Source organism: Rhinoderma darwinii, chromosome 10 (genome assembly GCF_050947455.1).
Source record: "Rhinoderma darwinii isolate aRhiDar2 chromosome 10, aRhiDar2.hap1, whole genome shotgun sequence".
NCBI lineage: Eukaryota > Metazoa > Chordata > Amphibia > Anura > Rhinodermatidae > Rhinoderma > Rhinoderma darwinii.
In genome coordinates this window covers 8,112,781-8,136,287 of record NC_134696.1, presented here as the reverse complement: position 1 = coordinate 8,136,287, position 23,507 = coordinate 8,112,781, and the positions used below count along the sequence as shown (strand labels likewise).

Below are 23,507 nucleotides of genomic sequence, written 5' to 3'. Positions count from 1 at the left end.
TGTTCCCATGGAGCTGCTGTGCAGCTGGTTCACAGCTTACATGATCTGAGTTGAGCACAGGAATCGCTTCTGTACAATGTGGGTTCTAAACCCCATGTCGTCCACCTGGTGACCATGGGCAGCTCCCCCCTTTCCAAAAGTATCACCTATTGAGTGATAGATTATGATACCTGTTTGAGTGATGAGTATATTGCTAAAATCTGCAATAATACATATATATATATATATGTATATGTAACTTTCTTATGCAGCAACAAATGTACTGCGCTGCCTCCGCACCACTTTAAACACCACCCAGCAGAGTTCCCTTTTAGACAAGGCCACACATCAGGATTTGAAACACGGAAGACACTCACTGTTTAGACACCACTTAATCACCACACCTCATGGATTGTGCTCAGTTTGGTCTCTTATCCCTCCTATTGTCTCCATAAGACCAAATGTAAACGTCACTTCCAGCAGGAATAAGAACATGTCATCTTTGGAAGAATTTGCAGCTGGCTCTCGACAGCAGAGGTAGTGCACTGGTAAAGTTTTCGGCTGATGAATTAGATGAGTAAGGGACATGCAGATTCTATTCCCAGGATCTCCTCCTAGAAAGCCCTTCACCAGTGCAGGTTCACAAGGCAAAGCATTCATTTGAAAGAGAAATACATTGCCCTGTTGAGCGCCAGCCGCTTGCCAAAATTGTCAGGAAAACGGTGTCACTTTTAAGCACAAGCAGCTCACTCGTATAAGTAAGGAGACCGCCATCTACCACACAAGTTGCATGCAGATAACCTAGATACATGGGCTAATACCGCATGTACCTGAACTCAGCCAGAAGGCCAGTCCGGCCCTGCTGGTGACCTATCCTAAGGATAGGCCATCAATATGACATGCCCGGAGAACCCCTTTAGGTCACCGAAGGATTTATACAATTTTGTTGTATTGGTTCTGGCAGCCAATATATTCTCCATTCAGGCCTGAACATTTATGCAAGAACTTTGTCTGCTTTTTCTCTAGTGCTCCAAGCAAACTCCTGATCATGTGTTACTACAGCTGTGTGCAACCTCAATGTTTCCCTATAAGAAAGTCACATGACAATGGCGATGGTTGTGATAATCACAAGTCGACAAGACTTTGTCCGACATCGGATAACATTGAGGTAGCTGGAGCCTTACCCTCCAGCCTTACCCACCAGCAATATACAGGTGCTGTTTATGGCAGCCTGTACTCCTCTATGCACTGCTGACAGACTGTTATGATCAGTTCATTGTATTATGTAAAGGATTTGCTGATAAAGCGATTCTCTAATATCTATAAAGTGGCTCCAAACCGGAAATGTACTTTAATTTGAAAAGAAATAATAATCTTTGCAAATATTCCTGAAATGATTTTGCTGACATGGCAATGTGTTTTCTGTTTATTTTAATTTGATAATTAGTTTCAGAATATTAACAGCAAGTTCCTATTAGTGCGTTGTAAACCCCACCACACGCAGCAAGTGCCGGGGCGAAGAACACAAAGAGCAGCAGCACTCAGAAGACAATGTGTTTGGTAGGAGAATCTGCAGCCTGTAATGAATAAACAAGCCTTAGAAGACAAGTAGGAGCTTCTGCTCTGCGCTCGTCCCGCTGCAAATATTTTACCTTATTAGGAGGAAATATATTATATTTTTACGGAAAGGCATCTCTTTAAACATGAGATTTTTCCCCTCTTGGTCTGGTCTCTTCATCAGGTTAAAATCAATATAGTTCTGTGTTGATTCTTGGTGTCAGGGAGTTTGGAGAGCGGATTCACAAGCCTTGTGCTATTACACTAGCGTTCCAGTAATACGGTAATCGCAATATCTTTCGGTAAAACAGATTGCAAGCCTTAGAGGGCAGAAAGTGTTTTACATTTTTTCATTGATTTTTAAATGATTGCAGTGCACGTGGTTTACTATAGTTTATACAGATCTCCAAGCCCTCTGCAAAGACATAGTTTAATGATAAACTCCTGGCTGCCTGCAGCCACCACTAGGGGGAGCTTATGCTCTGTTCACATCCGCGTTCCGGTTGTTCTGCTCGGTCATAGGAGTAGAACAATGATCATAATCGGAAACTCGGGATCTGATGCATGATGGAAACCAACAGTGCCCGAGGGAACCCATTGACTTTAATGGGTTCTGTTGGGTCTTCTTCATGGTTTCCGTCATTTTATTGGACAAAATAGCGCTATATTGTCCGGCAAAATCAATAGAATTTGTGACGGCAGCCACTAACGGAGCCCTCGATGCAGATGTGAAAAGGGCCAAAGAAGATTACTGCAAACGGTTAGAGTTCATTGTATGAAGTGATCGCCCTCTAGTGGTGGCTGCAGGCAGGCAGAATTATATTATTTCCCTCTATTACTATGCAGGGAATTTGCAGCTCTGTATCAGACCTCTAGAATGATTAATTATGAAATTGATCAACACATTTAATTGGTTTTTATGATAAATTTTTTTAAGTTTTTGAGCTGAAACCTGAATTCTTCAGGAAAACCTGAATCCGTCAGGTCATGTGATCAATAACCGCTGGATCCTGCGTGAGAGACACACGCAGGACCAGCTGTCACTAAAACCGTCAGTCCCGCTGATCTGACGGATTTGGGTTTCAGCGCAAGATACAGCTTCTATGTATCTAGGATACATTGAAGATGTATCTCAAAAAGTAAAAAAAAAAAAAAAGTTCAATAAAAAGCAATTAAAAAGTTGCATTCCACATGATACATTGTTTTCTAAAGAAAAACAAAAAAACTCAAAAAAACTTTTAAAACTTTTAAATAGCCTTTAAGGCAAAATAAACAAAAATGAGGATAGAGAAGACTACATAAGAATACAAATATTTTTATGAGCTGCATTTATAAAAAAACAAATTGAAACCACCAAAAATTGATCAGAGGCTAGAAAAAATTTTGCAGATTATTAGATGACATTTCCATTACTATTATAATGATACATACGGCGGCATTTTTTTATGCGAGTTGGATTGTATCGACATACATATGGCAAATGTTGGATGTGAAACGTTTAGATTTACTTACGATGCCGGGTACCGCCGTTCTGGAGATAGTTGTGGGTATTGTGGATATGCCATGAATGTCTATGATGGGAAAAACCTTTTAAAATAATATGTTTTTGTTTTTTTTCACAATAATAAAAATAAATAGTTAAGCCACGGTTATAAATAGGACATATATTTTCCACTATTTTACACACAGAACGTGTTTCGCCTCATATTGGACATTTGTAGGGAGATGTTCTGAAAATCTGTCGTGAGTTACAGCGGAAAACATTCCTGTGATCCATCTGCCTTATAAGTCCATTCCACACAGAACTGACAGGTTTTAATAACAACAGTTTTTATCTATTCATTTTTATTTTTAAATTAGAGCTTTTTTGGCTTTCTCAGGGGATCTTGTCCTTGAGGAGAAGGATTTATACCTCCAGTCCTTGGCTTTCCGCTCTATCTCATAGCGCAGTTCTCATACAAGTCCGACTATTTATGGACGAGGGGAAAATAATCACCTAATTCCGTCGTTTATACGCTGTTTCGTTGACACAACTTAACCATTTAATTGACAATGTTTTTACAGGGGAAAAATGTGCCAACCACAAAAGCCATATATCCAGTTTCTTGTTTGTCTGTATATCACGTAGGAACAACCTGCGGTCACAACAGGAGGGGCAGTCACAATACACGATCTATCTGTCCTATAAGTAGACCTAAGGCTCTTTTATACAATCCAATGATCGGTAAAACGTGCGTTCACACGGACACATGTTCCCGACCATTGCCCTATGTAAAAAACCCATTCATCGGATGGTCGGATATTTTATGTGAGCAAAAAAATGGTCGCTAGTTGGCAGCACATCTCCCAGTGTAAACACGGAGATGTGCTGCCAACATGATGAAAATACATGGGGATAAACTCATATCAACTCCGCTGTATCGTCAATCGGCACTAGTCTAAAAGTACCTTCTGGCAACATTGTAACATCTGTTAACCGCAGCATCCGTGCAAGGCTTCGTTCACATCTGTGTCGGGACTCCGTTCATGGTTTCGGTCAGAGCTTTCCGTCAGGGGAACCCATGAACGGAATCCAAACTGAAACAAACGGAAACCATAGGATTCCGTTTGAATCACCATTGATTTCAATGGTGACGGATCCGGTGCAAATTGTTTCCGTTTGTCTTCATTGTGTAAGGGTTCCGTCATTTTGACAGAATCAATACCGTAGTCGACTGCACTATTCATTCAATCAAAACGACGGACCCCTTACACAACAATGACAAACAAAGTGTATCTGCAACAATATAAGAGCTTTTACCAATAATTATCCCTAGTGGTCAGGGCTTCAGTCTCCCGCATCTAAAAGAAATTGGGTGGTCGGGCATGCTTGTTTATTGCCATTGGGAAAGGGGAGATAAGCAGCTGACAGATATTCAGTTGCCTTTACCTCTGTTGAACAAAAAATTGTGCCTACTGAAATCCCCCTGAGAACCTTGTCTGATCCTGTTGATGGATTTTTCAACATTTTTTTTAAGTCTACCGCTAGTTCGTAAAAATGCGGGAAAAAGAGAAGCCGTAAAATGCTTCAAATCTAGACAGGGAATTCTTTAGTGCAAATTTTTGGTGGACATGAAATGGCGTAAGAGAAGCATCTAAAATCTCTAGCTCGCTGCACCAAACATATTATACCACGTGCTCCATTCTGATAAATTCGGGGCTATTTGCTCCATTTTTGCCAACTTGAAAACTCATGCAAAATCTCTAATAAATCTCCATTTTTTATCAACATTTTATTGCAGAACCTTAAAGGGATTAAAAAGAAAAAAAATAATCTAATTTTTCCCCCCAGAAACAGAACCAATCTTGACCATAAGCTGTGACTGGTATTGCAGCTAAACCCCATTTTCTTGAATGGAACTGGGCTGCAATACCATGTACATCCTATAGAAAAGAGAGTGGCGCTACTTTTGGGGAAAAATAGCAGACCCTCTTTTCTAATCTCCAACAACCCCTTTAAAAGTAGCGCAATTTTACAATGTGCCTCTCAGAATAAAATAAAGGTTGTGCATCCTGCTCTATATAAATCACAAAATTACAAACAAAAACATAGTTACACAATTTGGAAGATTTCCTGGGTTGCCACCGATAGAGTGAGGGTGGAGTTTTACTACAGCTGCCTCTAAGCTTTAGCACGTGTTGTCATAGGCGAATGGTCTCCGGACATCATCAGACAAGCAAGCTGCTGCGAGCAGGACCTGGTCGGGGGAAAGGTTTACAGTGCACCCCACTTCCTAGTAGTTTACCTCTATGTCACATCCATCACCAATGAGAAATGGGGGAAAATATCATCACTAGACTAACAAAATATGTTGTAATTAATTAAATGTGTAAGTTGAGAAACGTTTATATGATGTCATATGAGCGCCAGTAGCGTAGCTATAGGTGTCGCAAAAGTCACAGTTGTGACGGGGCCCCTAAGACCAGTTGCCACTCAGCGCTGACCGTGCTTGTCCCGCTTCCAACTGCATCTGCGTCCCCAGGACGCAGATACAGTTCAATTCAATGCTGGAGCCTTGATCAAGCCTTCACTGTACCGTGAGCGGCTCGGTGCAGCCAGGCATGATGTAGTGACGTCATCGCGCCTGCCTGCGCCGAGTCACTCACAGCACAGTGCAGAGAAGGATCTCCTCCACCCGTCGTGGGAACAGGGATAGGTAAGTAACTCTGTTATTATTTTTCTATTAGGCACATATGGGGGCATTATACTGGGTATGGGATGGGGGCTGATATGGTGGCTGCAGAGGGAGCACTATACTGTATGGGGGCATTGTGGAGGCAGATATGGGGACTGCGGGGTAAGGCGGCTGGGCATAGGCGTGCGCAGGGGTCTGTTGGGGAGGGGTAGGGGGACCCAAGCTGAATTCTTGCACCAGGGCCCATGAGCCTTTAGCTACGCCCCTGATGAGTGCCCACAATGCATTGCAATAAGCAAGAATACTTCTGAACGCAGCTTTGAATGTGGAGCAGAAGCCTAGATCCAATTCAAGATCGGTGCAAGATAAGTAAAGCAAAGGGAGTGAACGTATTATGTAGATTTAAACTATTCCAAGGCGCAGCTCTGCTGTACAGCTGTGGAGGTGACAGTATTGGGCAGTGTATTTCAGTCACATACCTGTGCACTGTATTGTTCCTCGTTGTGAGTCACTATCTCTTCTCCTAATGATCTCTCGTTGATGGTGCAGGAAGGGCGAGCTGGATCTTGAGTATAAAACCTATTATTACTTCCAAAAAACAACAAAAAAAACAACAACGAAATCCCAAAGACAACGTCACCGCATAAATTACACCCAAGGAATAAAACACTAGAAGGCCCGGATTAAATAGTCTAACTCGTCTTTATTACAATTATGTACAATTATATTTTTTACTGGAAATCTATACATTAGCACACTAATGAGCACAGTTGGCTGATGAAATTAAGGATGTGCGGCGTTGCGTTCATGCAATGAACAAGGATTTTCGTTTTTCCTGTCCCAGACATAATAAAATTGAGCAGCTAAACCCCATATGGCCTGTCTTTTTTCCAGGGATTATTCATCAAAGCATAAATAGGGGAAGCAGACATTCCATCCACGGAAATAAAAGCAGATACTCCATATATGTTCTATATGTCATTATAGCTATTGCTCTGACTCGGTGTTTGATTACTCTTGTCTTGGGGATAAGACTGTAAATATGTTTAAGAACATGGCAATTATAGTACACGAGCCCCTGACGAGACTATTTTTAAGTGATGCCAAGTATTCACAGTCAAACTGTTCAGGTTTTTCTGTTGTGTATAAGAAGGTGATATAGGGGGTCAACCTAAAAAAAGGGCTTAGTTTTGATTACGAACGGAAGGGAATGGCTGGTAGGGAAAAATAACTAAATTCTAAAAAGAATGGTAAGAAATGAAGACGGAAAGAGATGAAAATGATGATATGTTAAGATAAGAGAGTGCCCGGTAGGCTAAGAATGTCAAATTTAAAGAGGACCTGTCAACTCTCCCGATATGTTTTGTTTATAAGTAAATAATTGTATACCCCATTAAATAACAATTTTGGAACACATTTTTTTTTAGACCTCTGCGCTGTGCCGCTCCTTCATTAGTCCTCCTGGAAATTTATGAATAAATTGACAACTGGGTGTTACCATTCTTCTTGTCAAAGGGGTGTGTCACTACACACTAACACGGACAGCAATGATTGGACATAATCAGTCTGGCAACACCTGGCAACACCCAGTTTTTGATGTATTCATAGATTTCTAAGAGGAATAACAGAGGAAAGTAACCACGTAGAGTTCTAAGAAAAGATGTTCCAGAATTGTAATATAGTGGGGAATGCAGGTATTTTCTAAAACAGACATGTCAGCAGAGGCGATAGGTCCCCTTTAAGGGGAGGAGAGGGTAAGGAAATGGATGAGAAGGTAAAGAGAACAACGGGTGAGACGGCAGGCAGAACGACGGGTGAGACGGCAGGCAGAACGACGGGTGAGACGGCAGGCAGAACGACGGGTGAGACGGCAGGCAGAAGGACGGGTGAGACGGCAGGCAGAAGGACGGGTGAGACGGCAGGCAGAAGGACGGGTGAGACGGCAGGCAGAAGAACGGGTGAGACGGCAGGCAGAAGAACGGGTGAGACGGCAGGCAGAAGAACGGGTGAGACGGCAGGCAGAAGAACGGGTGAGACGGCAGGCAGAAGAACGGGTGAGACGGCAGGCAGAAGAACGGGTGAGACGGCAGGCAGAAGAACGGGTGAGACGGCAGGCAGAAGAACGGGTGAGACGGCAGGCAGAAGAACGGGTGAGACGGCAGGCAGAAGAACGGGTGAGACGGCAGGCAGAAGAACGGGTGAGACGGCAGGCAGAAGAACGGGTGAGACGGCAGGCAGAAGAACGGGTGAGACGGCAGGCAGAAGAACGGGTGAGACGGCAGGCAGAAGAACGGGTGAGACGGCAGGCAGAAGAACGGGTGAGACGGCAGGCAGAAGAACGGGTGAGACGGCAGGCAGAAGAACGGGTGAGACGGCAGGCAGAAGAACGGGTGAGACGGCAGGCAGAAGAACGGGTGAGACGGCAGGCAGAAGAACGGGTGAGACGGCAGGCAGAAGAACGGGTGAGACGGCAGGCAGAAGAACGGGTGAGACGGCAGGCAGAAGAACGGGTGAGACGGCAGGCAGAAGAACGGGTGAGACGGCAGGCAGAAGAACGGGTGAGACGGCAGGCAGAAGAACGGGTGAGACGGCAGGCAGAAGAACGGGTGAGACGGCAGGCAGAAGAACGGGTGAGACGGCAGGCAGAAGAACGGGTGAGACGGCAGGCAGAAGAACGGGTGAGACGGCAGGCAGAAGAACGGGTGAGACGGCAGGCAGAAGAACGGGTGAGACGGCAGGCAGAAGAACGGGTGAGACGGCAGGCAGAAGAACGGGTGAGACGGCAGGCAGAAGAACGGGTGAGACGGCAGGCAGAAGGACGGGTGAGACGGCAGGCAGAACGACGGGTGAGACGGCAGGCAGAAGAACGGGTGAGACGGCAGGCAGAAGAACGGGTGAGACGGCAGGCAGAAGAACGGGTGAGACGGCAGGCAGAAGAACGGGTGAGACGGCAGGCAGAAGAACGGGTGAGACGGCAGGCAGAAGAACGGGTGCGACGGCAGGCAGAAGAACGGGTGCGACGGCAGGCAGAAGAACGGGTGCGACGGCAGGCAGAAGAACGGGTGCGACGGCAGGCAGAAGAACGGGTGCGACGGCAGGCAGAAGAACGGGTGCGACGGCAGGCAGAAGAACGGGTGCGACGGCAGGCAGAAGAACGGGTGCGACGGCAGGCAGAACAACGGGTGAGACGGCAGGCAGAAGAACGGGTGAGACGGCAGGCAGAAGAACGAGTGAGACGGCAGGCAGAACAACGGGTGAGACGGCAGGCAGAACAACGGGTGAGACGGCAGGCAGAACAACGGGTGAGACGGCAGGCAGAACAACGGGTGAGACGGCAGGCAGAACAACGGGTGAGACGGCAGGCAGAACAACGGGTGAGACGGCAGGCAGAACAACGGGTGAGACGGCAGGCAGAACAACGGGTGAGACGGCAGGCAGAACAACGGGTGAGACGGCAGGCAGAACAACGGGTGAGACGGCAGGCAGAACAACGGGTGAGACGGCAGGCAGAACAACGGGTGAGACGGCAGGCAGAACAACGGGTGAGACGGCAGGCAGAACAACGGGTGAGACGGCAGGCAGAACAACGGGTGAGACGGCAGGCAGAACAACGGGTGAGACGGCAGGCAGAACAACGGGTGAGACGGCAGGCAGAACAACGGGTGAGACGGCAGGCAGAACAACGGGTGAGACGGCAGGCAGAACAACGGGTGAGACGGCAGGCAGAACAACGGGTGAGACGGCAGGCAGAACAACGGGTGAGACGGCAGGCAGAACAACGGGTGAGACGGCAGGCAGAACAACGGGTGAGACGGCAGGCAGAACAACGGGTGAGACGGCAGGCAGAACAACGGGTGAGACGGCAGGCAGAACAACGGGTGAGACGGCAGGCAGAACAACGGGTGAGACGGCAGGCAGAACAACGGGTGAGACGGCAGGCAGAACAACGGGTGAGACGGCAGGCAGAACAACGGGTGAGACGGCAGGCAGAACAACGGGTGAGACGGCAGGCAGAACAACGGGTGAGACGGCAGGCAGAAGAACGGGTGAGACGGCAAGGAGAAGAACGGGTGAGACGGCAAGGAGAAGAACGGGTGAGACGGCAAGGAGAAGAACGGGTGAGACGGCAAGGAGAAGAACGGGTGAGACGGCAAGGAGAAGAACGGGTGAGACGGCAAGGAGAAGAACGGGTGAGACGGCAAGGAGAAAAACGGGTGCGACGGCAAGAAGAACGACGGGTGCGACGGCAAGGAAAAGAATGGATGAGACGGTAAGGAGAAGAACGGGTGAGACGGAAAGGAAAAAAAAAAGGGCAAAAATAAGAATGAATGAGAAGAAAAGGAAAAGAACGGGTGGCAAGTTAGGCAGAACAGGTCAAAAGAAGAACGGATGAGACGGTAAGGAGAGAAAACTTAGTAGGGAAGGAAAAGATGAATGGAAAGGAAAATAGAGGTATGACAGAGAAGAAGAGAGATGGTGGCAAAATCAAATTACAAAGAAGAACAATGGTTATGAAAGACCAATTAGAATATAAAATTACAAAAGTGAAAGAGGGTGAAGTAGACGCATGACGATACAGGAAGGATTAGCATTTGAAATAAGGATGATATTTGGAAGGGAGAAATAGGATAAAATGTCTAGATTGGATGAGGACAAGTACGTGGAGAGCAAGAATTGCTAGAAAAGATGAAGAATAAGCGGGGATGAAATATGTAGGTTGGAAGAGTTACTCTCGATGGCTGTTCTGCTGTAATACAGGGGAATATCTAACGACAAGTATTTAAAGACCCTGAATGTCTGGCAGTGAAGAGTGAGGTGCCTGGCATGCCTCCAGCCTGGTTGTAGAACTGATTTACAACTAATACTGAGCAATAACGTGTGAATAAGACAGTAAGACGTGAATGATTAAGGTAACAAAGTGACTGAAGATTACAGCCATGGTCAGAGTGAGAAGATATAAAACTCGTACTAATATGACATTGAACGGTAAAGTATGTTATCTGAACGTCTCCATTTGCCAACGAGACTGGAAACGTCAAAACGCGTAGAACTCACACAAGAAGTGTCTGTCTGGAGTCCGTGTCACACGCACGCACGCTTACAGTGGGCCCAACGGTGATTTCATGTTGTGTGCAAATCAAAAGGTGATTTGTCATTAATTCAAAGGAACATTTCTTTGTTTCATCTCTATTTTTGGAAGAGGGGATGTATTTCTCGTAAACTGAGGATATACGTTGCATCCTGCCGTTCATTGTCGCATTTCCTTGCATGCCGGCTGACTGCGGACAAGTGCACCGGGCCATTGAGGGTTTGCGAAGTGAACAGAACTTTGGCTATTTACACATATGCACAAATGACTGTGCAGACACAACTATAGAATAGCTGGATGGACAAAGACACCGCAGGACACTAAAAAACCTGGTCTGCAAGCTCCTTCTTTTATCGTATATAGGACTGTACCACAGAAGATCACGTAGCTTCTTAGTGATGGGTGTATGGGGATGGACCCCCACAAATTAGACTTCAAAATGGTTGGGAGGGGGACAGTTAGGAGAAATACTTGGAACCTCGATCATTGACCATCAGTCCATCTCGTTGCTGGCTCCCTCAGGTCGACGCAACTTTTCCACCTGCTCATTGATCTGTCCATCTCCTCCTCTCCGATCTTCAGTCTGGACCCCGATGCAATCTTCTTCATCAACTTGTCCAACATCCTCCTCTTCCTCATCTTCCTCCCCTTCCTCTTCGCCCTGGACTTCCATGCGCACCTGACTCTGCACATCAATTTCCGTGTCTTCTTCTCGAGTGGCGGGCAAGTGGTGCGAGTTGACCTTCGAGCCCTCGGGGCTGTGATTCTCCTTGACTGGAGAAGAAGAACCAGACTCATTACTAACGGGAGATATGTCGCTGCTGCTGTTGTGGTTTAATGTTGTCTGATTAGGTAAAGAGGGAGGTTTCACTGGGATTTGCCAAGCAGGAATTTTAGGTGCAGATGGAGATGGAGGAAATTGCCGCCTAGTAATGGGAAGAAAAAAAAACAAATAGAATGATGAATCACATGTAATAAATCACAGATCATAAAATTATTCAGCAATGTTTCCCATATAATCTGTGTTAACTCAACCAACAACTTATAACGTAGCCATAAATAAAAAGCCAAAAGCCCGGGCAGGTCACCTGACTTACATACGAGAGACAGCACCGCTTCAAAGCGTTTTCCGATTCTTAAAAAACACATTTGACTCGACTCCAAAAAATGTTTTTATATAATTGCAGGGGTGTAGCTACAAGGGGTGCAGAGGTAGCAATGGCAACTTGGCCCTGGGGCCTAAGGGGTCCTTAAGGCTCCCTTGCCACGTAAGAAGACCTGTTATTTTGCATTGGACCCAGGAGCTTCAGGTTACATCTTTAGATTTACAGGAGCATAGACAGGGGGTTGATGCAGTAGAACTTCGGCTAGATTTGCATTGCAATGTGTGTAACCTGCCGCCATGTTGCTGACATTGGAACCACATGACGCTGCTACAGTAGTAGGGTGGTTTGCTTAGTCTTTGTCCTCTATTGCATCCCATGTCACCGTCTAAGCTCACACCTCGCTCCACAATACATTCAAAGGAGCTGCAAAGCCGTATAGAAATAAAGCTAATGAGCCCCTTCAAGTAGCGCAACAATATAGACCTGGAGCAAAAATGGTATACAGTGTGTGTGTGTGTGTGTGTGTGTGTGTGTGTGTGTGTGTGTGTGTGTGTGTGTGTGTGTGTGTGTGTGTATATATATATATATATATATATATATCCCACACGGACTATGTTCGCTCTAAAGGATGCACGCAGCCCATTCAGGGAGTAAATTAGTTTAATGCTGGTTCCTGCCATCCACAGGAATATGTAAGTTTAGTCCCAGTTCTGGGAGTATTTGCAGCGTAGGTTCCCAACTCATAGAGGTCGCCTTGTCGTGGCAGGTGGGCTCACACAATTTGATCAAAATGTGCGCTCAGAACCTCCCTATTGTAAGTAGATTTAGCAGTAATGCATATTAACTTAAATTTAGTGGCATTAGTGTTCGCAGAGTGCTGTCGCCATTTTCTTGTGTGATATATATATATATATATATATATATATCCCCTTAACAGGGACTATGTTCGCTCTAAATGACGCACTGTCACCGGTACCTGTTTAGGAGCAGCCCCTTCAGGGAGTAAATTTCAGACTTAAGTTCCTGGATGCTCTGAGATTCCAGAATTGTGTTAGTGGTGTTGGATGCCTAGAAGAGGAGACAGAAACAACGCTATAAAACAGACTTGCCTGCACGTCTAAAATAGCATAGATATATACAGCAAACATAAGCCTTTTCAAGCCTCAGTAGGTCAGTAAAGCAGCCCACTGCTAGGGTGCACCACAGCTCAGGGACTGTGTAGTCCTGGGAAGAAGAAATGAAGACGCAAAGGTGCCGTCTGGCTGATTGCTTCCTGTGACAGCGAAGGGTCCATTAACTCTCAGTGCATAAGGCTAAAGCTATAAAGGGACCGGAGAAAACAGTAAATGTTACTAGGCATTCTGTGTTTTGATTGCAATAAATAACTGAATAGCACATGATCCGGGTGTAGCAGACCTGGCCAGATTAGCCATTTCTGGAAAAAGCACCTCTGACCTGGCGGAATTATGACTGCAGACTCCGCAACATTTACATTTATACCATGATAATAATTTATTGCATATTAATTATTCAGTGATTCAGAACATTGAGTAACAACCAAAGATTCATGAGACTAATAACACAACTGGGAGAAGAAGTTGTAACCATAGTCAGCCATTTTGAAGGATAGGAGCAAATGTCTTTGGTCACCCGGTCACTAAGTACATATAAAAGTCTATAAAACCACTTATTTCCCCCACCACCCTCCTTATCTTTGAATACCTGATGTCACATCCCTTTAGTTTAGTAGAATGGCTATATGACAGCTGAAACGTACCCCTGGTGTCTAGAAGTTAAGGCTTCTCTTTTTAGGGTTGTTATACACTTCAAGGGAAGAAGTGATAAGGCTGAGAGCAGCTAGAACAACGTGGGAAGACATGCACTAAGACTATAATATTACCAAGAAACAGCAGGATAGAAACCGGCCCATAAGAGCTTACAATCTAAAAGACACTTTAAATGCACAAATATTTAAAGATTGAATACATGTGATTGGGGGAGGTCTGAGATGGGGACAGTAGAGTACAAGATCTGTAAAACAGAAGAGTTAGGTCTCTCTCACCTTGGAGGCGGCCAGCTCCTGGGTCAGTTCCTGGATCTTCTGCTGATGCTGTAATAGCAGTTCTTGCACAGCAGCCAATGTGGTCTGTAGCTGGGTCACTAAGACAATGAACAAGACACACGATGGGTTCACAAGGGGTTAGGAATTCAGACGTTCATTGCAAGGGTGTAACATACCTCAGAGGAAGGCCATGCAGCTGCTATGGGGTCCATAAGGCTGGCATTATCCCCCATTACTATGGTCTGTTTGAACCTGCACAAGGCCCCCCGCTATCTACAGTTATAGCAATGTTAGCAAACAAAAGAAACGGTAACAGTCAATGGATCACGATGACCCCCTACTATCCAGCAAAAGCATTGTGTCCTCTCTTGGCACACTGAACCCCATTATTATTTTTGCTCTAGGACCCCCTCTGGTCTTGGTGCAGCTCATGCAGCTCTTCCATTTATGCTTAGGGTAAATCTTTGTGTCCGCAGTTCTAGTGTTCACTAAAAAAAATACCGACCCCATGTGTGCATTGCACGGTGTTTCATATTTTATATTTCTAAACAGTTTAGAATGCTAAAAAAAACAAAACTATTGTATCATTACATGGGCTGTTGCCATGATTGATCCTGATTTATATGGGTAAATGGTGTAACTTGAAGCCTGGTGAAAAACATGTAACAGGGCCACCCCAACTATCAAGCATGATCTAAATGAGGAAAGAAAGAACAATTGCACGGCACCACATAGTGCAGGTAAACCATGGAAAAACTGACATATAGGTAGAGATACAGTTATGCTCACCTATACTGGTTGTGTTTGTACAGACACAACTCTAATGTAGGTATGATAAAATAGAAACAAGAGGTATGCAGCTGCCAAGGTCCGAGCCGGTGAACAGGAGATGTCCCAGCAACAAATGGAATAGTCAGCAAAAAATGTAACCATGCACGGCGCTGCTACAGAAAAGGCCAAAGGACAGTGGGTAAAATAAGGATCATTTAATAACAGAGCTACGCGTTTCGACGCTGGACTAGCGTCTTCCTCAGGCCATGCATAAAACAAACAATGGTATTCCTTTAATACAGGGAAAGTATCTGAAAAAGAACCGCCAAAGCACAAAGGTCAGGGAGCAGCCATGACGTCATTACAAGAATAGACATACTAAAAAACTAGCTTTTTAACTATCACGTTAGTAGAAAGTGACATGAACATGGTAAATACATGGAAATAAGTAAACAGTAACTGGATATAATACAAATCAATAAAACATCAGAGGAATAAATGACAAGCGCTAATAGGGGTTTTATTGATTTGTATTATATCCAGTTACTGTTTACTTATTTCCATGTATTTACCATGTTCATGTCACTTTCTACTAACGTGATAGTTAAAAAGCTAGTTTTTTAGTATGTCTATTCTTGTAATGACGTCCTGGCTGCTCCCTGACCTTTGTGCTTTGCCGGTTCTTTTTCAGATACTTTCCCTGTATTAAAGGAATACCATTGTTTGTTTTATGCATGGCCTGAGGAAGACGCTAGTCCGACGTCGAAACGCGTAGCTCTATTATTAAATGATCCTTATCTTGCCTACTGTTCTTTGGCCTTTTGTGTAGCAGCGCCATGCATGGTTAAATTTTTTGCTGAATATTGTTCTAAGTATCAAGCATGTCCTGGTGTCCACTTATGTAGCAAGTGGCCTTTGGGCCCCCAGAAGTTACACCCCTGCGGTACAACTATTAATAATCACCCTCTGACACGCAGCCAATGGTTGGAGTAGGACGCAGCCTGGTGGCTCAGTGGTCAGCACGTTAGTCCTGGGCTCCAATCTACATGGAGTTCGTGTGTTGATCTCACACTGCAAATACAATCTGGCCGTAAGATGATAGGGAGATCAGACTGACGTGAGTGATCTAGGTACAGCGCTGCGGAATACGTGGGTGCTATATAAGCAATGACAGTAAATACGTGGTTGTATCTGTTGGGCTACTGTGAAAAAAAGCGACAATATCCCTGTCCTTTAAATCGCATTCATGTGAACGGAGAGGATTCTGAAACGTCACCATGAGGACGCTGTGATGGATTTAAAAAGAAAAGGGGAATAAACTCGTGTCGGGGGGCACACCCTGTGTCTTTACAAGCTGCTCAGTGATTTGATGAATGACATTCGGAAATCAACCAGTTGAGCAAAGGCCTAATCATGTGCTCAGTGGCAGCTCCCGGCACCGTCTACACCGAGCCACAAGCGCGTGCGCCTCCTCTGCCCGGGATTTATGCTCTTCCCCATCTAATCTCTCCCCTCCCATCTCATCTGTGGGATTTGCAATGTATCACTGTGGCGGAGGGCTGACTGGAGTGAAAAGTATAGCTGTGTGTGTCCCTTATCACAGACAGCCATTTATCATAGGCTCTATCTCTTTGTATCTGCAGCACTGTCTGCTTTATCCATCTATCCTTGGCTGTCATCTCTTTGACAGAGGCCGCAGGAGGAGGTGGTGGGGGGGTTGCTGGCAGACATAGAGACAACAGGACCATGATCAGTGGAACTCGCTGCATGTAGAAATCACAGTTTACCCTTATAGTATTACAAAGGAAGGATCCCGGGGGAACCCTCAGCCTCCCAGTCCTTGCTGAAATCACACAATACACAGCCCCATCCCAACGACACTTTAAGCCCTGACAGGGTTGGCTCGGGAGCTGACGCTTTTGCTCGCAATCTTGGGTTTGGCCGTCTGAGTGACACAATGACAAAAACCTGAAAAGGTGGATTTTTTATTTTATTTAAGATACAACAAAAATAGGTAATTTATGAAACGTTGGGTGGATCTTGGTGACTCTTCGGAACAAAATGTTTTTATTTTTCTTTCCTAAGAATTCCATTGTGTCATTCGCCCTGTTGTAAAGGGATGTTCTGGTTTCAGCAAATAAAGCTGTTACTTTGTATAATCAAAAGTTTTCAATAAACTTTCTGTATCAATTCTTTACAGTTTTCGAGATCTCTGCTTCAGTTCTCTGCTTGCTGTCATTCAATGTTCACACAGAGTTTTTTGCAGGCAGAAAATTCTGCCTCAAAATTCCGTCTGCCTGCATGCCGTTTGCGGCGTTTTTCGCCCGCGGCCGTTGAGCGCCGCGGGCAAAAAAACGCGGCGAAATGTGCTTTCTCTGCCTCCCATTGATGTCAATAGGAGGTCAGAGACGTAAACAGCCAAAGACAGGGCATGTCGCTTCTTTTTCTCTCGAGATGGTTTTTCCGCTTGCGGGAAAAAAAAACGCCTCTGCCTCCCATTAAAATCAATGGGAGGCATTTTCGGCCGTTTTTTAGCGCGTTTTCCGATGTGGTTTCCGTATCAAAAAACTCCATGTGAACTGGCCCTTATTGTTTACTCTAAGTGGATACAAATCTGCCCTGCTCAACTGGTGCATGGCTCCTTAGAAGACACAGATCGGATAAGAATGGGTTCACACTGTGTTTTGTTCATTCCTGGTTTTGCCTTAAAAGAATACTAGCAAAAATCGACAGTGTGTGAACAATGCGTAACTGTGCTGTAACTGCAACGAGCCGTGCACCTGTGTGTCCAACAAACCCCAAAACACTATATCATACATTTGTAGGAGTATGTCAGATGCAGCAGAGCTAAGTTTGTGGGATGCAACTAAGCTGACTTGGGCAGATATATTAGGGCGTTCTTTGATGAAGCAGAGCCGAGTTCCTTAAATTGAAATTCATTAGCACTATCACAGAAATTCAACAGGATTTTTTTTAAAGCAATACAAGCCAAAAGTAGTGCTATATCCACGTGTATTTTCCTTACTCCTATTTCATCTAACTTGAATAATAAAATAACATTTTCCAGTAAATAAAATTTCTTGCCAAGTTGTTACAAATTCTATTCCCTATTTTCTTGACTATATCTGTTCCTGGTAAAGCTGGGTGACATCCAATACAGCGGCTATATAAGGTTGTCACCCAGCTTTCCCAGGCCCTTGAACAGCACACGGTAACCCACTGCTCCCCGTTCTTGCACCCCACACATGTACACACAACGTTGCTGTCATGTTGCGGAGAAGCTAACCCTCCCACCACACTAAAGGCCTGTCACTCTAGCCCCTTATTAATATTCTGAGGTTGGGATCCTTTCCGTAAAAACATAATTAATTGAGGCCGCAGCGACAGTAAACAAGCAATTTCAAATTAAACCGAAATGACGGCGTCTTCATTTGCAAATGTGAACAGATTTTGTGAGCAGATAAATGAAGTTATGAGTACGGGGGGGAGCGGGCTGGTGTGCGGGGCTGAAATGGAGTCGTTAATCGTTACCTGTCTGTGTGACGCTGCCACTCATCTCCGACACGCTGGACTCGATGCGCTGCAGCTGTTTGCGGCTCTCCTTGCTGCTGGCGATTAGCGGGAGCAGGTATCTCTGTACAAGGTGAGGGCAAAAAAATCATCGTTCAGCCATTTCGGATTGGAATAAGTTAAAGGGCTACTCCATGCAAAACTAATACACTGTGTTATGCCCAGTGCAGGGTCCGGAAGGAAGGAGCATGACAATATTTTTCCCTTTGGTGTTATTTGATTCCCTGTCATGCCCCGCCCCCCTCAGGCCCTGCATTGGGCAAAATACAATGTATCAATTTTGCCTGGAGTGTTCCTTTAGATTATTGAGCTCCGTTTTAGTTGCAGTAGCCAAAAGTTACAGTTATTTCCTGAAGGAAGTCAACCGGACCTGACATTGGAGGAGGCGCCATGTTGGGGGATGGATTAATTGGATTTGTTTTCCCCATTATAGACATTTATGGCAAATGTCTGATCAATGGAGTCCGATCATTGGAACACCGATCAATGCCGAGACTGGCGGTGCCCAGTTGCCAAATTCTTGGCAGAGATGAGGGTACACTGTGTAATGAATGGGAGATGGAGCGATACGCCATAGGAAGACCCCCCCCCCATCCAACATGGCTGCTTCCACTGTGTGACTATGGCAGGTGCTGATGAATTCTGCCAATTTACTCGGCCTCTGTGAGAAAACATGAGTCTGAGGTTTTGCAAGAATTATTGCAAGAAAAACAAGACATTACTCAGGTGATTAATCAGATTATTTTGGGTGTAACTACATCTGGAAAAAAAAGCAGCATAAAATAACCAAAGAAAGCGAGCTGGAACAGAACACCATTAATTACAAACGGAAAACAACAAAAATAGAGACGATTAGAGCCCAATAAAGGAGCGTCCTGTGTCGCAATGACCATCCGAGCCTGGATCTGGCCTGGACATCAAGACTCTGGTGCTAGATACACTTTTGTAATGTCAGGTGTAGCAGAGCTGAGTTAGTCATTTGGCACAACTCATATGTCACCCTTGGTTTTACATAGGACTGCAGGTAAACCTATTGATTTTAACACAGTGCACAGAAGAAACCATTGAATTGCAAATTCAGCTCTGCTACATCTGCTGGACATTATTCCATCAGGTTCATATAAAAATCAAATTTAAATCTTCTACCTTATACAGTTGGTGGAAACCAAAGGCGATGCCAGCCAGAATAACAGCGAGGGCGCCATATTCCCTCCAGCGAGAGGGAGGGGGATCTGTGGGAAGAATTAAGAAATTGGGTAATTTCACGTTTCACACTTGGTTTCAGATACCAGGACATTATTTGAGAAAAGGAGAAGACCAGCCCCTAACATGGATTATCTATCAAAGGGGTAGGTGATAAATGTTAGATTGCTGGGGGCCCGACCGATGGGACCCCTACCAATCGATAGGGAGGAGTTTATAGTGTAGTGGCCAATAATACCCGATTCGGCTCCATACACCTCTATAGGAGGGTCAACCATTTCTAGCAGACCCCACCGAGCTAACATTGATTAACTATCGCATGGACAAGTGATAAGCGTTAGCAGATGGAGTACCCCTTTAACTACTCATTAGCAGGAAAATCCTTTTTTATTGTTCTACGAAAATAGTCTGTATGTTGCGCTGCCCCAGAAGCTAATATTTATTTCTATTTGCACCCTAAGGGCTCATCCACACGCTGCGTAAAATTTTCAACCAGAAATCGACCTGAGGTGCGTATTTTTCGGAGCACAGGATGTCAATACCTGCTGCGGAAAGTGACTGAATTGCTGCGTTTTTCAGAGGAGACTTCACCATCCCCCAACATTTGGAAAAACGGCGCAAAATCCGCACCATTTTCTGCCGTAAAAAAAACGCAGGAAATGGTGCCGCAGCGGAAAGTCTGCAACGTTCAACGGAATTGCTGCAGAAATTTTCTGCAGCAATTCCGTTGCATGTGGACAAGCCCTAATACTCCATGATGCCCAGGATTGGGGAGGGAGGTGTTGGGGGATACAGGGAGCAATCTTGAAGAGTCAGGGGGAGGTGCAGGACCCACTTCTAGCAGAGGGGTTAAGGGGACAGCATTGATATCAGCAGTCGAGGCTAACCCCTAGCTCCGAGTCTGCGGTGTATCCTGGTACTGAGCGCTTTTATTGCCCCCTCCTTTTCATTATTAATGAAACGGGACTGGGATGATCTTTCACAAAAGTTCAGCAAGTCTATAAAGCCTCTGAGCTGAAATGCCATCTGACTCGTTTTACATTAAGTGACACAAGTCTGTCTCGTGGCAAAATTAAAGAAGAAAAACGAACATCGGAACGGGGGGGGGGGGGGGGTAGGAACGGAGAGGGAGGGGGCACAAAGACAGCTTATTTTCAAGAGGTAATGAATCGTCCTGCTCTGTGCACAGTCCAGAGCCGTCACAATTCAAGGGGTCTATTGGTTTTATGTAAATCAAGCCGATTCATTGTATAATCAAAAGCTCTGCAACTTTCTAATATAATTTGCAGGGAAAGGTCTCCCCATTTTCAAGATCTCTGCTTGCTCTCAGTGAGTCGAAACATTCCCGATTACATTCTAACAAATTGTGGTTGTCACAGCGCGTCAGCTCTTTCTGGCAACGATCCATGCGCCTGTGTCAGCTAGGAGATGACCATGAGAGGGTTTCAGTTTCTCGAAGCAAACAAAAAATGTCTCCATTCACTGATAGCCAACAAAGATTTTGAAATGGAAACAAAAAGTATATTAGAAAAATGTAGAACTTGTTCTTATACAATAAAAAAAAAAAAAGCTTTACTGGTGAATTCCTTTAAGGTAGTCCGATATAGGGTCCTTACAGGGCCCGACGTGTAAAAGGGACTGTACCTCATTAACATAACCCCAGCTGATCACACACGATTGTCGGTGGATTACCATTATATTGTAAGGATCTGCCAATACCTGAATAGGAATAGGCCATACCTGATCACACTAAGGCCCCGGGCACAGCCGGCCGCGGACAGCCGGACGTTTTTACGGGCCTTGCTCCAATTATAAAGTGTGGGAGAACGGTCAGTAAAATAAAATAATAGGACGTCGTATTTTTACGAAAAGTTTCTACGGCCTGGACACCTTCCCGTAAATATACGGGAAGGTGTCCGTCGGCCATAGAAATTAATGGGTCCGTAATTCCGGGCGGTTTTGCGGTCGTGTGCATGGGACCCATTCATTTCTATTGGCCACAGACATCTTTCAGTATTTTTACGGATGTGTGGTTGTGCTGAAAAAATGATAGAACCGGTCCTATTCCTGTCTGTAATTCCGGCACGGACTCTCCCATAGAAGCCTATGGGCTCTTCTGTAAACACGGACGGCTATGGATGTGCATACGTAAACCGTCCGTATTTACGGAAGCGTTGCTATGCAACATGTTGGTGACATCATTTGCAACCTCCCTCTTTTTTTTTTTACGGATCTGTATATACGAATGCAATACGGTCCGTATTTACAGACCCCCTTCAGGATATACTGATGAATTACGGATGACTACGGATGCGTATTTACGGACTGTATTTTGGGATATATGAAAATATGGTCGTGTGCATGGGGCCTAAAGCCAGACATAGAAATATATCCAACATTTTCAGTGGTTGACCCATGTTGAGCAGATCGCCCAGGGACTAAATATTCGAGCGTTGGTCCTGCTGCTGGGACCCCAGAGATCAGCTGTATCAATGGTTGCCCATATAATGAATGTTCGTCCGCCAGTGATTCAGAAAACGACCCCATGGCACTATGTGAACTGCCAAGCCCCAGCCTGTGCCGGCCATATCTAAACACATCTCGGATACCTATCTCCTTCTTTATACCTTTGCTTGAGCAGTGAATTTGGTCCCTAACCGGACACTTATAAGGATTTGTCTATTCAAAGTCGTTTTTTCGAGTGACATTCTCTATCCTCCTGTGACCGTCCAGCGGCCGAGGCAATCTATCTTTCTACGGAAGTAAAATGCTGAATAATCAGTCTCTCCTTCCTCTCGTTTTCCTAGTGACAGGGACAAACTATATTCATTGATACGCTGGAATTTACACGCTGAATTTGTGCGTAAATAGTAGAAAGCCCGAAGGATATCACTGCATGAGCGCACTTATCCACGCCGGGGTACAATGCCCAATACCTGGGCATCACTAAACTCTGAAGAAATGTCATAAAAAGAAGAGAGAAGTAAAGATTCTGAAAGCAAAGATAAAAATGAGGCCCCTTTCAGGAGCTGCTTGACACTATTTCACTCCAAGTGCAAAGTCTGCCTCCTGCTCTCCCGTCAGTACGTTACGTGGTGTTTCTGTTAATATTAGCAGGATTAGTACGGGGACAATGCTGCTCCCTGTTCTCCACTATCCATTATGAGAAGAATCCTAAAACAGTAATAGGAGGCAAAACACCAGTTTTTCTTGCTAGGTAATCTGTGTGGCACACCCATGGGTGTTGGTAGATGGAAAAATGTCAAAAACAACTGATTTAACCCCATCTTATTAGCATTTTTCTATAGTATAAGAGGAGACAGATTGAGTCCTGCTAAAAACAAGAAGCGTTCAGATGAAAATGCCACGAAACCTGCAACGCAGGTCACATATATAAAACAGCGGCTAATGACAGTCACAGACGGAAATGTAAACATTTTAGGAATTTAATAGAAATTAAAAGGGTAACTAAACTTTCAGAAAACTTCTGACGTGTCAGAAGTTTTGATCGGTGGGGGTCCAAGCACTGGGACCCCCACCCATCGTTAAAACGAAGCGGCAGAAGCGCTCAGATGAGCGCTGAGCAGCTTAATTTCTGATCGGCTTTCTTCGGAAAGCCGAGCAGTTGGTGTACGGCCCCATAGACTTTCTATTGAGTCCGTACAGCGCTACATCGGCTTTCTAAGAAATGTCGATCAGAAACCAAGCGACTTAGCGCTCAGCCGAGCGCTTCTGCCGCTTCACTTTAGCGATCGGTGGAGGTCTCACTGCTCAGACCCCCACCGATCAAAACTTGATTATGACATGACAGAAGTTTTCCGAAAGTTTAGTTACCCTTTAATATATTTCCAATAAAGTTGGGGTTGTATAGGGTGGATGAAGGAGATTTCTACCAACACAAAGGCGGCAGTGAAACAAGGGAAATTACACTTTTAACATTTCACAGTTTAAATTTGACATAAAAAGTTGAGTAACTTTGTAAATACTTTGCTTAA

General features: G+C 45.0%; 2 protein-coding genes across 2 annotated transcripts in view; one reads left to right on the top strand and one right to left on the bottom strand.

Annotated features, from left to right (window-relative positions):
* Nucleotides 1-1,085: 1,085 nt before the first annotated feature.
* On the top strand, nt 1,086-9,985 carry LOC142662358 (uncharacterized). The gene is made up of 2 exons (XM_075840584.1): nt 1,086-1,147; nt 7,492-9,985. Exons 1-2 carry the CDS (start codon nt 1,086-1,088, stop codon nt 9,983-9,985), a joined length of 2,556 nt encoding a protein of 851 aa, XP_075696699.1.
* PEX14 (peroxisomal biogenesis factor 14) overlaps nt 8,658-23,507 on the bottom strand; it is a 96,640-nt gene continuing 81,790 nt past the window's right edge. The window contains exons 5-9 of the mRNA XM_075839332.1: nt 19,456-19,541; nt 18,271-18,373; nt 13,969-14,066; nt 12,883-12,974; nt 8,658-11,726 (exon numbers count right to left, since the gene is read on the bottom strand). Coding sequence (XP_075695447.1) covers nt 11,294-11,726; nt 12,883-12,974; nt 13,969-14,066; nt 18,271-18,373; nt 19,456-19,541 — 812 coding nt within the window. The 3' untranslated portion in view covers nt 8,658-11,293. The remainder of the gene's footprint in view (nt 11,727-12,882; nt 12,975-13,968; nt 14,067-18,270; nt 18,374-19,455; nt 19,542-23,507) is intronic.

What these genes read in the sequence shown, in the direction of transcription:
- LOC142662358 (XM_075840584.1), top strand. Translation starts at nt 1,086, where the DNA reads ATGGCGATGGTTGTGATAATCACAAGTCGACAAGACTTTGTCCGACAT. An exon ending in CGACATCGGATAACATTGAG is followed by an intron (nt 1,148 to 7,491) that starts GTAGCTGGAGCC and finishes GAGAAGGTAAAG; the next exon opens with AGAACAACGGGTGAGACGGC.